Raw genomic sequence first — 15,892 nt, 5'->3', positions numbered from 1 at the left:
AGAGAGATGCATTTAACATTAACATTTACATGTTTGGCATTCAGCAGACGCCTTATTCCAAAGCGACTTACAATCGATACATTTGACTAAGCAAGTGAATCATCAATCCACCAGTCGTAGCAGGAAGAGTAATCTAGCTCGGGCCAGGGGCCACTGGCAGTCGTCCTGATAGAAGAAGAAAGAAAGCCGCCCCACATACTCCCCAACAACACCCATACAAATCTGGCGGTTCCTCGCTGACACTGCATTTGTTCTAGACGAGGGGGTTTTGCGTGTCGTCCACGCTCGTCGCTCGCTCACCGATTTTCCCTGCGGCGTTTGTGGTGCCGAGCCCCGCCGTCTGGGCCTTCACGGTCCACTTCTGGAACAGCTGCTTGAACACGGCAGACTCCGCCCCGTCGTTCACCGTCTCCACGTAGGTGAAGGGAGGGTACCCCTTCGCCTTCTTGTACGCCTAGAATTTCAAGATTAGGATTAATGGGTTTAATGGGTTTAATGGGTTTAACGTATGGGATGTCAAAAAAAACGTTCGCTTTCGTCCACGCTGTTACCGTGTAAGTGTTTGTTATCTCACATCAGGCCGGTGTAGATACCGGATGTGTTCGGGGGGTGCTGGCCTGCCGTTACTGATGACGTGTCACTGTATGATTGGCTGTTACGTTATGCTGCAGAGCCGTAAAACGGGAGCCATCTGGGTTACAGGAGCGGGCTAGTTTGCTAACGCTAGCAAACAATGTCAATGTGAACTCCACCCTCCCTAACCCTAACCCAAACCCTAACCCTAACCCTAACCCTAACCCTAACCCTAACCCAAACCCTAACCCTAACCTTAACCCTAACCCTAACCTTAACCCTAACCTTAACCCTAACACTAACCTTAACCCTAACCCTAACCCAAACCCTAACCCTAACCTTAACCCTAACACTAACCTTAACCCTAACACTAACCCTAACACTAACCCTAACCCTAACCTTAACCCTAACCCTAAACCCTAACACTAACCCTAACACTAACCTTAACCCTAACACTAACCCTAACACTAACCCTAACCCTAACCTTAACCCTAACCCTAACCCTAACACTAACACTAACCCTAACACTAACACTAACCCTAACAGTAACACTAACCCTAACCCTAACACTAACCCTAACCCTAACCTTAACACTAACACTAACACTAACCCTAACCTTAACCCTAACACTAACACTAACACTAACCCTAACCTTAACCCTAACCCTAACCCTAACACTAACCCTAACACTAACCTTAACCCTAACACTAACCCTAACACTAACCCTAACCCTAACCTTAACCCTAACCCTAACCCTAACACTAACCCTAACACTAACCCTAACAGTAACCCTAACACTAACCCTAACACTAACCCTAACCCTAACACTAACACTAACCCTAACACTAACACTAACCCTAACACTAACCCTAACACTAACACTAACCCTAACCCTAACCTTAACACTAACACTAACACTAACCCTAACCCTAACCTTAACACTAACACTAACACTAACCCTAACACTAACACTAACCCTAACACTAACACTAACCCTAACACTAACCCTAACACTAACACTAACCCTAACCCTAACCTTAACCCTAACCCTAACACTAACACTAACCCTAACACTAACACTAACCCTAACAGTAACACTAACCCTAACCCTAACACTAACCCTAACACTAACACTAACCCTAACACTAACCCTAACACTAACACTAACCCTAACCCTAACACTAACCTTAACCCTAACCCAAACCCTAACCCTAACCTTAACCCTAACCTTAACCCTAACCTTAACCCTAACCCTAACCCTAACACTAACCTTAACCCTAACCACGTTAGCAAACTAGCCCGCTCCTGTAACCCAGATGGCTCCCGTTTACGGCTCTGCAAGCCAATCACAATGTGTAACGTCATCACAGCCAACGTCATCACAGCCAATCACAATGTGATACGTTGTCTGTAACGGCAGGACCCCGAACACATTCGCTACCTACATTCATTCGCTACCTACCTACCGTACCTACTTACCTACCTATTCGCTACCTACCTACCTACCTACCTACCACATTCGCTACCTACCTACCTACCTACCTACCTAACGACCTATTTGCTACCTACCTACCTACCTACCACATTCGCTACCTACCTACCGTACCTACCTAACTACCTATTCGCTACCTACCTACCTACCGGCCTGGTAGTTGTGCCTCTCTGTTACGTGTTGAAATGTGTGTCTGAATTAACTTTATTGTGTATCTCTCTGGTTTATACAAGAAGTGGATGTGTATGTGACTACTTGCAAATTGATTGAATGCCCTGTAGAGGGCAGCAGAGTGACATGAGCGTTGGGGGAACAAGTGTGAAATGTTGTCATGTTTGCTCACTTCTGCTTTCTCCAGTGACTCAGCCCTCTCTGTCGCCGAGGCCTTCTTCCCTTTCCAGATAAAGATTCTTACTCCACCTTGGTCCAACAGATAGCAGTCCTGAGAAACGGTCAGAACGGTTAGATATTATATATATATATATATATATATATTGGTTTATCTCTGTTATTATTACTGAGGATTTGTGGGTGTCTGTCTTGATACATTTTTCAGCATCATAACATTAAGTTGCAAGTGTATGCAGTGTTTAGCAGTGGCGGACTCAGGCTGTTTGAAGGGCAGGGGGGGGCGAAAAGAAAAAAAGGGCACCTACTGCACAACATGGGACCCCATCAGTGCACATGGTTAAGTTTAGACCATTGGAAGGGCAGCCAATAGGGCACATCCTCTAATTTTGCCACTCAAAAGGGCACTTTAGTGCGACGTTTTTCAACGGTGGGGGCACATGGTCAAGTTTAGACCATTGGAGGGGCACCAATAGGGCACGTCCTCTCATTTTCGACACTCGAAAGGGCATTTTTGCCACTCAAAAGGGCACTTAAGAGAGACATTTTTCAACCGTGGGGCACCAGGAGGGGCGGTCGCCCCCCCTGCCCCCCTCTGGGTCCGCCAGTGAGTGTATGTGACATTATTGTAAACCTAATAATCTCTCTAAAGAAGTTAATGTTCATCAGATTGGAAATGATTACTATGATACCCAGCACTCGAGTTGAGGGGGGATGAGGGGGGATGGCATCCCCCCTGAAATAAAAATGGTCAAAATCATCCCCCTTCTAAAACTGCCATCCCCCCTTTCCATCCCTTATGTCATTCTATCAATGAACGTGGTATTACTGCTATTTCAACATTTAGTTTTGCGCATATTGAGTAAAATACTGTGGGCGAGGGGGGGGGGGGCACGCACACATGCAATGACATTTTTACCACCAAGTCACTGACACTGAAGTCACTGACGCTGTGGGGATGCTAAAATTGTCCCCATATGATATAATCCACCATCCCCCCTGATTTTCTTTTACAACTTGAGTACTGATGATACCCAACTCAATTCAGGCATGAGGGCCTCCATGAATATACACGTCCTGATTCACACAACATAGTGTCGGCAATAGACGGTGCTTTTTGAGTAACCAACTGTAGCTCTGGTGAAAGACTTTAGGCTATATATGGGGCGGCTGTGGCGCAGGAGGTAGAGCCTCCGTCAAATGATCGCAAGGTTGGCAGATCGGCGGTTCGAGCCCCGGCTGGCCACATGTCGAAGTGTCCTTGGGCAAGACACTGAACCCCAAATTGCTCCCAGTGAGCGGGGCCGGCGCCTTGCATGGCAGCTTGCCGCCATTGGTGTGTGAATGTGTGTGTGAATGGGTGAATGAGAGGCCGTTGTAAAGCGCTTTGGATAAAGGCGCTGTATAAGTGCAGTCCATTTACTTTTGGCACCCCATGCTAGGCTTGGCCAAGGAGAAGTATATTTGTCTTAGTTCTGCATTACAATGACAAAATCATTCAAACAAAAGCTTGATTAATCAGTCAGTTGAACCGAGACAAAGCCTACACCTGACATTCCCTGATCTTTCTCAACATGAGTCTTTTTTTCTGAGCAGGGGTTCCTACACGCTTCAACAAGTCTAATTTAAGACCTCTTTGAATATAATTTTGGGCCTATTTGCGACACCATATGGTAGCTTTTTGTCATCCTCGAGGTGATGAAATCAGGGATTTCACTGCCATACAGACAAAAAAGTCTGAAGGATAATTCATATAAAATAAATATTGGTTCCAGCTTGATTAATTTCTGCGTAAATAGATGTGGTCGGACTGATTACCTTGCAGGACAATCTAATCTCATTTTTAAGACCTAGCACCTCATTTTGTTTTAGACCGAATACCTGAAATGTAAGACCTTTTTAGGCCTTATGAATCAGATTACTGGATTTTAGACTTCAAGGCTTTTTAAGACCAGTGCGGGAACCCTGTCTGAGGAGTCTTTCAGACTTGACTTGACAGCAGTGGTGTAGTCTACGTGATACGCAGGACTACGGCGTATGCCCAATAGGAAAGGCCAAGGATTTCCGTATACCCACTTAAAAATGTGCAAGGATACGTAACAGCGTTTTGTGACAGAACTTTCACACTTTCATTCATAAAATTCACCCCGTCTAAAGTGTTACGAAGCACTTGACTTTTGGACCATTGGACTAGCGTCATATACCATCTACAACGGGGGGAAATGCGACATGAAATATGTCAAAATGCAGCACTATCATGCACAGATCAGCCTTATAACATGTCATGTTATATAAAGATATACAGTATAACGTTAGACAGGGAGCGCAGATTTATTTTCTTGGCCTTCTGAAATGAACGATATGAGGCTGGGAGGGGAAAATCACAGTAGGTATACCCACTAGAAAACACTAGACTACACCACTGGTTGACAGGAAGACCCACCTTGGGATTCAGCATATCCTGGGTCAGCGGCTTCATGGCCACCTCCTGCACCACCAGGTTACCCTGCGCGTCGGAGATACTGGAGAGAGGACGAACACCACGTCACACACAAGTCCCTCAGCCACTCAGAGACTCTGGAACTCTCTCCCCCAGCCACTCAGAGACTCTGGAACTCTCTCCCTCAACCACTCAGAGACTCTGGAACTCTCTCCCTCAGCCACTCAGAGACTCTGGAACTCTCTCCCTCAGCCACTCAGAGACTCTGGAACTCTCTCCCTCAGCCACTCAGAGACTCTGGAACCCCCCCCCTCCGGACATGCATACAACCTCCCCTACCCCTAACCATCTCCCCTAACCCTGCCACCCCCTCCCCCCCCTGGACATGCATACAACCTCCCCTACCCATAACCATCTCCCCTGACCCTGCCACCCCCCCCCCCTGGACATGCATACAACCTCCCCTACCCCTAACCATCTCCCCTAACCCTGCCACCCCCCCCCCCCCCGGACACACATACAACCTCCCCTACCCCTAACCATCTCCCCCCCCTGGACATGCATACAACCTCCCCTACCCCTAACCATCTCCCCTAACCCTGCCACCCCCCCTCCCCGTTTGGTAACTCAATGTTCTATGTGCTCATCTTATCTGTTGCTTGTTGTTTCTGTGTTTTCCGTCCACAACCCCCCTTCCTCTCATGGTAAATTGCTTCCACAAACACCCCCCTGGGATCTGGGCAGCAGCAGCACTCACTGGAAGAGCTTGACGCTGAGCCTCAGGTTGTCGTCGACCACGTTGTCGGATACGACGGCGTCCCTGATGTCTCGGCGCTCTCCCAGGTTCTGCTTCATCAGTCTCACAGCCTCCTCCGAGGACTTCTCATCATCGCCTTCCACCACGGACAGCTGGGCTCGGCCCCCTCGCTCCCTGTCACGGATGTCCTTGGCCAGGGTCATCCCCTGGAGGAAACAAAGCGTGACGTTAGAATTATAAGGTTCTATCTCCATTTTTGTCAAAATTTAGTTTTTTACATAATCTGATCCATTAGGTGTTTATTAATGCCTGTGTGGTGTTATTTTTAAAATGTTGACATTTTTGAGTTAGTAATTAATAAAATACAAAGGTTCCATCTCACAAAACATAATGGAATGTAAAAACTTTGACGCTCAATATCTCCGAACTGCCCTAAACGGAGATAGAACCTTATAATTCTAAGCTCACGAAAGGCCTGTGATCATCTCCTGTATGTCGACGACCTGACATAGAACCACCGCCCACATAAGGAGTCAAGGAATGTGGCTCGAAGTGGCTAGCTGCAGTTTGATGCATCTCATGCTGTATTGGCTAGGTTAGTAAACTCAGGGGCGTAGCTTAGGTGGCGTAGCGGGTTAAGCGTCGACCACGTAACCGCGGGGGTTCCCGGTTCGTTTCCGGCCGCGGACATGTCCTGCTTGTCATCCCTTCTCTGTCTCTCTCTCTCACTCACCTTCCTGTCATAATCTCTACTGTCTCTATCCTTCTCTCTCTCTCTCTCACCCATCCTTCCTGTCATATCTCTACTGTCTCTATCCTCCTCTCTCTCTCTCTCTCTCACCCATCCTTCCTGTCAATCTCTACTGTCTCTATCCTCCTCTCTCTCTCTCTCTCATCCATCCTTCCTGTCAATCTCTACTGTCTCTATCCTCCTCTCTCTCTCTCTCACCCATCCTTCCTGTCAGTCTCTACTGTCTCTATCCTCCTCTCTCTCTCTCTCATCCATCCTTCCTGTCAATCTCTACTGTCTCTATCCTCCTCTCTCTCTCACCCATCCTTCCTGTCATAATCTATACTGCCTCTATCAATAAAAAGAAAAATACGAGTGGGACTGCCCCACACGGAAAAAACAAAAACAAAAAGAAACTTTGCACAAACTGAGTTTGTTGGATACTGAAACCTTAAGGGTTCATCTGTATGTAGCTGGATCTGGTCCAAAATGGACCCCTACCTCCAGTCTCTCCATGCAGGTGGATGGACCTCTACCTTCAGTCTCTCCACACAGGTGGAGGGACCCCTACCTTCAGTCTCTCCACGCAGGTGGATGGACCCCTACCTTCAGTCTCTCCATGCAGGTGGATGGACCCCTACCTTCAGTCTCTCTATGCAGGTGGATGGACCCCTACCTTCAGTCTCTCTACGCAGGTGGATGGACCCCTACCTCCAGTCTCTCCATGCAGGTGGAGGGACCCCTACCTCCAGTCTCTCCATGCAGGTGGATGGACCCCTACCTTCAGTCTCTCCATGCAGGTGGATGGACCCCTACCTTCAGTCTCTCTACGCAGGTGGATGGACCCCTACCTTCAGTCTCTCTACGCAGGTGGATGGACCCCTACCTTCAGTCTCTCCATGCAGGTGGATGGACCCCTACCTTCAGTCTCTCTATGCAGGTGGATGGACCCCTACCTTCAGTCTCTCCATGCAGGTGGAGGGACCCCTACCTTCAGTCTCTCCATGCAGGTGGAGGGACCCCTACCTCCAGTCTCTCCATGCAGGTGGAGGGACCCCTACCTTCAGTCTCTCCATGCAGGTGGATGGACCCCTACCTCCAGTCTCTCCATGCAGGTGGATGGACCCCTACCTTCAGTCTCTCTACGCAGGTGGATGGACCCCTACCTTCAGTCTCTCCACGCAGGTGGAGGGACCCCTACCTTCAGTCTCTCCACGCAGGTGGATGGACCCCTACCTTCAGTCTCTCCATGCAGGTGGAGGGACCCCTACCTCCAGTCTCTCCATGCAGGTGGATGGACCCCTACCTTCAGTCTCTCCATGCAGGTGGATGGACCCCTACCTTCAGTCTCTCTACGCAGGTGGATGGACCTCTACCTTCAGTCTCTCCATGCAGGTGGAGGGACCCCTACCTTCAGTCTCTCTAGGTGGATGGACCCCTACCTCCAGTCTCTCCATGCAGGTGGAGGGACCCCTACCTTCAGTCTCTCTAGGTGGATGGACCCCTACCTTCAGTCTCTCCATGCAGGTGGATGGACCCCTACCTTCAGTCTCTCCATGCAGGTGGATGGACCCCTACCTTCAGTCTCTCTACGCAGGTGGATGGACCTCTACCTTCAGTCTCTCCATGCAGGTGGAGGGACCCCTACCTTCAGTCTCTCTAGGTGGATGGACCCCTACCTCCAGTCTCTCCATGCAGGTGGAGGGACCCCTACCTTCAGTCTCTCTAGGTGGATGGACCCCTACCTTCAGTCTCTCCATGCAGGTGGAGGGACCCCTACCTTCAGTCTCTCCATGCAGGTGGATGGACCCCTACCTCCAGTCTCTCCATGCAGGTGGAGGGACCCCTACCTTCAGTCTCTCTAGGTGGATGGACCCCTACCTCCAGTCTCTCCATGCAGGTGGAGGGACCCCTACCTTCAGTCTCTCCATGCAGGTGGATGGACCCCTACCTCCAGTCTCTCCATGCAGGTGGAGGGACCCCTACCTCCAGTCTCTCCATGCAGGTGGATGGACCCCTACCTTCAGTCTCTCCACGCAGGTGGATGGACCCCTACCTTCAGTCTCTCCATGCAGGTGGATGGACCCCTACCTCCAGTCTCTCCATGAAGGTGGATGGACCCCTACCTTCAGTCTCTCTACGCAGGTGGATGGACCTCTACCTTCAGTCTCTCCATGCAGGTGGATGGACCCCTACCTTCAGTCTCTCCACGCAGGTGGATGGACCCCTACCTTCAGTCTCTCCATGCAGGTGGAGGGACCTCTACCTTCAGTCTCTCTACGCAGGTGGATGGACCCCTACCTTCAGTCTCTCCATGCAGGTGGATGGACCTCTACCTTCAGTCTCTCTACGCAGGTGGATGGACCCCTACCTTCAGTCTCTCTAGGTGGATGGACCCCTACCTTCAGTCTCTCCATGCAGGTGGAGGGACCTCTACCTTCAGTCTCTCCATGCAGGTGGATGGACCCCTACCTTCAGTCTCTCCATGCAGGTGGATGGACCCCTACCTTCAGTCTCTCCATGCAGGTGGAGGGACCCCTACCTTCAGTCTCTCTAGGTGGATGGACCCCTACCTTCAGTCTCTCCATGCAGGTGGATGGACCCCTACCTTCAGTCTCTCCACGCAGGTGGATGGACCCCTACCTTCAGTCTCTCCATGCAGGTGGATGGACCCCTACCTCCAGTCTCTCTAGGTGGATGGACCTCTACCTCCAGTCTCTCTAGGTGGATGGACCTCTACCTTCAGTCTCTCTAGGTGGATGGACCTCTACCTCCAGTCTCTCTAGGTGGATGGACCCCTACCTTCAGTCTCTCTAGGTGGATGGACCTCTACCTTCAGTCTCTCCATGCAGGTGGAGGGACCCCTACCTTCAGTCTCTCTACGCAGGTGGATGGACCCCTACCTTCAGTCTCTCTACGCAGGTGGAGGGACCCCTACCTTCAGTCTCTCCATGCAGGTGGATGGACCCCTACCTTCAGTCTCTCCATGCGGTTGCTTTTGGGTCCGTTCCACTGGATGATGAGGTTGCCCAGGTCCAGCAGGAACACGTCCCCCTTGTTGAAGCTGCTCCAGCTCATGTCCACCTGCGGGGAAGGACGAAGGAGACACAGGAAGGAGACACGGGAAGGAGACACGGGAAGGAGACACAGGAAGGAGACACAGGAAGGAGACACGGGAAGGAGACACGGGAAGGAGACACAGGAAGGAGACACGGGAAGGAGACACAGGAAGGAGACACAGGAAGGAGACACAGGAAGGAGACACAGGAAGGAGACACAGGAAGGAGACACAGGAAGGAGACACGGGAAGGAGACACAGGAAGGAGACACAGGAAGGAGACACAGGAAGGAGACACAGGAAGGGAAGGAGACACGGGAAGGAGACACAGGAAGGAGACACAGGAAGGAGACACAGGAAGGAGACACAGGAAGGAGACACGGGAAGGAGACACAGGAAGGAGACACGGGAAGGAGACACAGGAAGGAGACACGGGAAGGAGACACAGGAAGGAGACACGGGAAGGAGACACAGGAAGGAGACACGGGAAGGAGACACGGGAAGGAGACACAGGAAGGAGACACAGGAAGGAGACACGGGAAGGAGACACAGGAAGGAGACACAGGAAGGAGACACAGGAAGGAGACACAGGAAGGAGACACAGGAAGGAGACACGGGAAGGAGACACGGGAAGGAGACACAGGAAGGAGACACGGGAAGGAGACACAGGAAGGAGACACGGGAAGGAGACACAGGAAGGAGACAGAGGAAGGAGACAGAGGAAGGAGACACAGGAAGGAGACACAGGAAGGAGACACAGGAAGGAGACAGAGGAAGGAGACACAGGAAGGAGACACAGGAAGGAGACACGGGAAGGAGACACAGGAAGGAGACAGAGGAAGGAGACACAGGAAGGAGACACGGGAAGGAGGAAGGAGACACAGGAAGGAGACACAGGAAGGAGACACAGGAAGGAGACACAGGAAGGAGACAGAGGAAGGAGACACAGGAAGGAGACACAGGAAGGAGACACAGGAAGGAGACAGAGGAAGGAGACACAGGAAGGAGACACGGGAAGGAGACACAGGAAGGAGACACAGGAAGGAGACACAGGAAGGAGACAGGAAGGAAGGAGACACAGGAAGGAGACACAGGAAGGAAGGAGACACAGGAAGGAGACACAGGAAGGAGACACAGGAAGGAGACACAGGAAGGAGACACAGGAAGGAGACACAGGAAGGAGACACAGGAAGGAGACACAGGAAGGAGACACAGGAAGGAGACAGAGGAAGGAGACACAGGAAGGAGACACGGGAAGGAGACACAGGAAGGAGACACAGGAAGGAGACAGGAAGGAAGGAGACACAGGAAGGAGACACAGGAAGGAAGGAGACACAGGAAGGAGACACGGGAAGGAGACACAGGAAGGAGACACAGGAAGGGAAGGAGACACAGGAAGGAGACACGGGAAGGAGACACAGGAAGGAGACACAGGAAGGAGACACAGGAAGGAGACACGGGAAGGAGACACAGGAAGGAGACACGGGAAGGAGACAGAGGAAGGAGACACAGGAAGGAGACACAGGAAGGAGACACAGGAAGGAGACACAGGAAGGAGACACAGGAAGGAGACACGGGAAGGAGACACAGGAAGGAGACACAGGAAGGAGACAGAGGAAGGAGACACAGGAAGGAGACACAGGAAGGAGACACAGGAAGGAGACACAGGAAGGAGACACGGGAAGGAGACACAGGAAGGAGACACAGGAAGGAGACACAGGAAGGAGACACAGGAAGGAGACACAGGAAGGAGACACGGGAAGGAGACACAGGAAGGAGACACGGGAAGGAGACACAGGAAGGAGACACGGGAAGGAGACACAGGAAGGAGACACAGGAAGGAGACACAGGAAGGAGACAGAGGAAGGAGACACAGGAAGGAGACACAGGAAGGAGACACGGGAAGGAGACACAGGAAGGAGACACAGGAAGGAGACACAGGAAGGAGACATGGGAAGGAGACACGGGAAGGAGACACAGGAAGGAGACACAGGAAGGAGACACAGGAAGGAGACACAGGAAGGAGACACGGGAAGGAGACACGGGAAGGAGACACAGGAAGGAGACACGGGAAGGAGACACGGGAAGGAGACACAGGAAGGAGACACAGGAAGGAGACACAGGAAGGAGACAGAGGAAGGAGACACAGGAAGGAGACACAGGAAGGAGACACAGGAAGGAGACACGGGAAGGAGACACAGGAAGGAGACACGGGAAGGAGACACAGGAAGGAGACACAGGAAGGAGACACAGGAAGGAGACAGAGGAAGGAGACACAGGAAGGAGACACAGGAAGGAGACACAGGAAGGAGACACGGGAAGGAGACACAGGAAGGAGACACAGGAAGGAGACACAGGAAGGAGACACAGGAAGGAGACACAGGAAGGAGACACGGGAAGGAGACACGGGAAGGAGACACGGGAAGGAGACACAGGAAGGAGACACGGGAAGGAGACACAGGAAGGAGACACAGGAAGGAGACACAGGAAGGAGACACAGGAAGGAGACACGGGAAGGAGACACGGGAAGGAGACACAGGAAGGAGACACGGGAAGGAGACACAGGAAGGAGACACAGGAAGGAGACACAGGAAGGAGACACGGGAAGGAGACACAGGAAGGAGACACAGGAAGGAGACACAGGAAGGAGACACAGGAAGGAGACACGGGAAGGAGACACAGGAAGGGAAGGAGACACAGGAAGGAGACACGGGAAGGAGACACAGGAAGGAGACACAGGAAGGAGACACAGGAAGGAGACACAGGAAGGAGACACAGGAAGGAGACACAGGAAGGAGACACAGGAAGGAGACACAGGAAGGAGACACGGGAAGGAGACACAGGAAGGAGACACGGGAAGGAGACACGGGAAGGAGACACAGGAAGGAGACACAGGAAGGAGACACGGGAAGGAGACACAGGAAGGAGACACGGGAAGGAGACACGGGAAGGAGACACAGGAAGGAGACACGGGAAGGAGACACAGGAAGGAGACACAGGAAGGAGACACAGGAAGGAGACACGGGAAGGAGACACAGGAAGGAGACACAGGAAGGAGACACAGGAAGGAGACACAGGAAGGAGACACAGGAAGGAGACACGGGAAGGAGACACAGGAAGGAGACACAGGAAGGAGACACAGGAAGGAGACACGGGAAGGAGACACAGGAAGGAGACACAGGAAGGAGACACAGGAAGGAGACACAGGAAGGAGACACGGGAAGGAGACACAGGAAGGGAAGGAGACACAGGAAGGAGACACGGGAAGGAGACACAGGAAGGAGACACAGGAAGGAGACACAGGAAGGAGACACAGGAAGGAGACACAGGAAGGAGACACAGGAAGGAGACACAGGAAGGAGACACGGGAAGGAGACACAGGAAGGAGACACGGGAAGGAGACACGGGAAGGAGACACGGGAAGGAGACACAGGAAGGAGACACAGGAAGGAGACACAGGAAGGAGACACGGGAAGGAGACACAGGAAGGAGACACAGGAAGGAGACACAGGAAGGAGACACAGGAAGGAGACACGGGAAGGAGACACAGGAAGGGAAGGAGACACAGGAAGGAGACACGGGAAGGAGACACAGGAAGGAGACACAGGAAGGAGACACAGGAAGGAGACACAGGAAGGAGACACAGGAAGGAGACACAGGAAGGAGACACAGGAAGGAGACACAGGAAGGAGACACGGGAAGGAGACACAGGAAGGAGACACGGGAAGGAGACACGGGAAGGAGACACAGGAAGGAGACACGGGAAGGAGACACGGGAAGGAGACACAGGAAGGAGACACAGGAAGGAGACACAGGAAGGAGACACAGGAAGGAGACACAGGAAGGAGACACAGGAAGGAGACACAGGAAGGAGACACAGGAAGGAGACACAGGAAGGAGACACGGGAAGGAGACACAGGAAGGAGACACGGGAAGGAGACACAGGAAGGAGACACGGGAAGGAGACACGGGAAGGAGACACAGGAAGGAGACACAGGAAGGAGACACAGGAAGGAGACACAGGAAGGAGACACGGGAAGGAGACACAGGAAGGAGACACGGGAAGGAGACACAGGAAGGAGACACGGGAAGGAGACACAGGAAGGAGACACAGGAAGGAGACACGGGAAGGAGACACAGGAAGGAGACACAGGAAGGAGACACAGGAAGGAGACACAGGAAGGAGACAGAGGAAGGAGACACAGGAAGGAGACACGGGAAGGAGACACGGGAAGGAGACACAGGAAGGAGACACAGGAAGGAGACACGGGAAGGAGACACAGGAAGGAGACACAGGAAGGAGACACAGCCTGTCACTGGGATGCTCACTACTTCCTATTTGCAACTTTCAACTTTTGAGGGGAAATTGGTTGTGAAGCAAGATCATGAATAAAATAACATTATACAACAGTTGTATACCGTACTAAGTAATTTGATTGGACAAGAGGCATTCCATGAGTGCCGATATACAGTATAACAGCACTGGGACTTTTAACTATATGTCAGTTAAATATATCACTCCGCCGCACAGATGTTCTACCAAATGACCGTTAATTAGACTACATGTTTGTGTTCAGGTTACTAGGCAACAGTCCATTTGAAGTTCAGTTGCGGTTAAAAAAAAAAGAAGTTTATTTTGATTTTTTTTATGATTAAATAAACAAACAAATCATAATCTGTTGTCGCTTATAACTGTTAATTAATAAATAGCGCTGTAGAACTGTTGTATAAAAGCAATATCACACTTGAGGTTGTTATTCTCGTGTGGTATTGCTTAATTGATGTACATGTAAGAGGAACCTCTGAGATGGACAAGGACACATGGATGAGGATACACGCTGAATGCCATGTACCTCGCCTACTGAACACTAAGCCATTGTTGCCTTAAATAACAGACTGCGCTGAGTGTGTGTACCTGTGTACCTGTCATGTGTAGTACTGTCTGTTGTTGTCTGTGTTATACGGTGTGTATGTATGTACTGTATGTAGACTGTACAGTGGTGTGAAAATGAATTTCCCCCTGGGGACAATACATCTAATCTAATCTAATCTAATCTAGATACACTGATGTAAATAACTTATGTACACAGATACTGTGTGTAAACCTCAACATACTGTGTGTAGTGTAGTAGAAATTACATAATACACAATAATTCTGTTCAGTAGGACATTGTGTGTGCGGAGCCATCCGATTACACCAAGCCTGTGCATGTACCACCATCTCATTAAATACATATTAAACCAATTTAACTGTCCTGACTAACCTGATATCACGGTTCAATTGACTGTACCAAAGTATGTACAGTATAATAATAGTTGATAATTAACCTCAAAGTGATTGCAAGGGTCATCAAAGGACAGCATGTACAAAAGAAGAGGTTTGGTGAGGCTGCATTCTCATTTTATGCTCCCAGATTGTGTCTCACTGCCAGTTTACATTAGGGATGCAACCTCAGCACATATGTTCAAGTCAAGACTAAAAACCCATCTTTTTAATATTGCCTTTCAATGACTAAATAATTCAATCAAGATTATATAATGATTAAAGTACTTTGAGCTGCAACGTTTGCAGGAAAAGCGCAATACAACTAAAGTTATTATTATTATTATTATTATTATCACACCTCCAGCTGAGAGCTAGCTGGTTCACCTAGAACGACTACCACAAGGCAGTTGGGCAACTGTTTATATTTAGTCACGCATGCGCTTGAATGTGAGATGAACCTGTCTGAAGGAGGTGGTTTTTGTGTTGTTTTTGTGTTGTTTTTGTGTTGTTGGTGTCAGGTGTCGAGGTAGTGAGTGATATGAGGCGAGCTGCTCTGAGGTAGAATAGGGTAAAGGGAAAATGGACTGCACTTATATAGCGCCTTTATCCAAAGCGCATTACAACGGCCTCTCATTCACCCATTCACACACACATTCACACACCAATGGCGGCGAGCTGCCATGCAAGGCGCCGGCCCCGCTCACTGGGAGCAATTTGGGGTTCACAGCCTCTACCTCCTGAGACACAGCCTCTACCTCCTGAGACACAGCCTCTACCTCCTGAGGCACAGCCTCTACCTCCTGAGACACAGCCTCTACCTCCTGAGACACAGCCTCTACCTCCACCAGCCTCTACCTCCTGAGACACAGCCTCTACCTCCTGAGACACAGCCTCTACCTCCTGAGACACAGCCTCTACCTCCTGAGACACAGCCACCCCATTAGCTAAACGTGTGTTTGTTAGTGCAAGGCTCTGACAGAAAGCCAGCGCAACCTGTGGCTCCCCAGGAGAAGGGTTGTACCACCCCCCCCTGTGGTAACCGTGTCACATCCGTAATGTTATGTTATTTCAAAAGCCTGTTGTTAAGTGTCGTCATTGGCAGTTCATCTGTCAAGTGGGCCAGTGTGTGTTTCACTAGGGGTGGTGTGGGGTCGTGGTGGTAAGGACACTAGGGGTGGTGTGGGGTCGTGGTGGTAAGGACACTAGGGGTGGTGTGGGGTCGTGGTGG

General features: G+C 50.7%; 1 protein-coding gene across 1 annotated transcript in view; it reads right to left on the bottom strand.

Moving 5' to 3' along the window:
* The window catches only part of vil1 (villin 1), a gene marked incomplete at its 5' end in the record, with an annotated part of 34,549 nt that overhangs the window by 13,290 nt on the left and 5,367 nt on the right, over positions 1-15,892 (bottom strand). Inside the window, 5 exons of the mRNA XM_080533268.1 lie at positions 301-454; positions 2,409-2,507; positions 4,857-4,935; positions 5,611-5,816; positions 9,314-9,424. Coding sequence (XP_080389394.1) covers positions 301-454; positions 2,409-2,507; positions 4,857-4,935; positions 5,611-5,816; positions 9,314-9,424 — 649 coding nt within the window. The remainder of the gene's footprint in view (positions 1-300; positions 455-2,408; positions 2,508-4,856; positions 4,936-5,610; positions 5,817-9,313; positions 9,425-15,892) is intronic.

Source organism: Nansenia antarctica (genome assembly GCF_963989245.1).
Source record: "Nansenia antarctica genome assembly, chromosome: 6".
Taxonomy (NCBI): domain Eukaryota; kingdom Metazoa; phylum Chordata; class Actinopteri; order Argentiniformes; family Microstomatidae; genus Nansenia; species Nansenia antarctica.
This window is presented reverse-complemented; position numbering and strand designations above follow the sequence as displayed.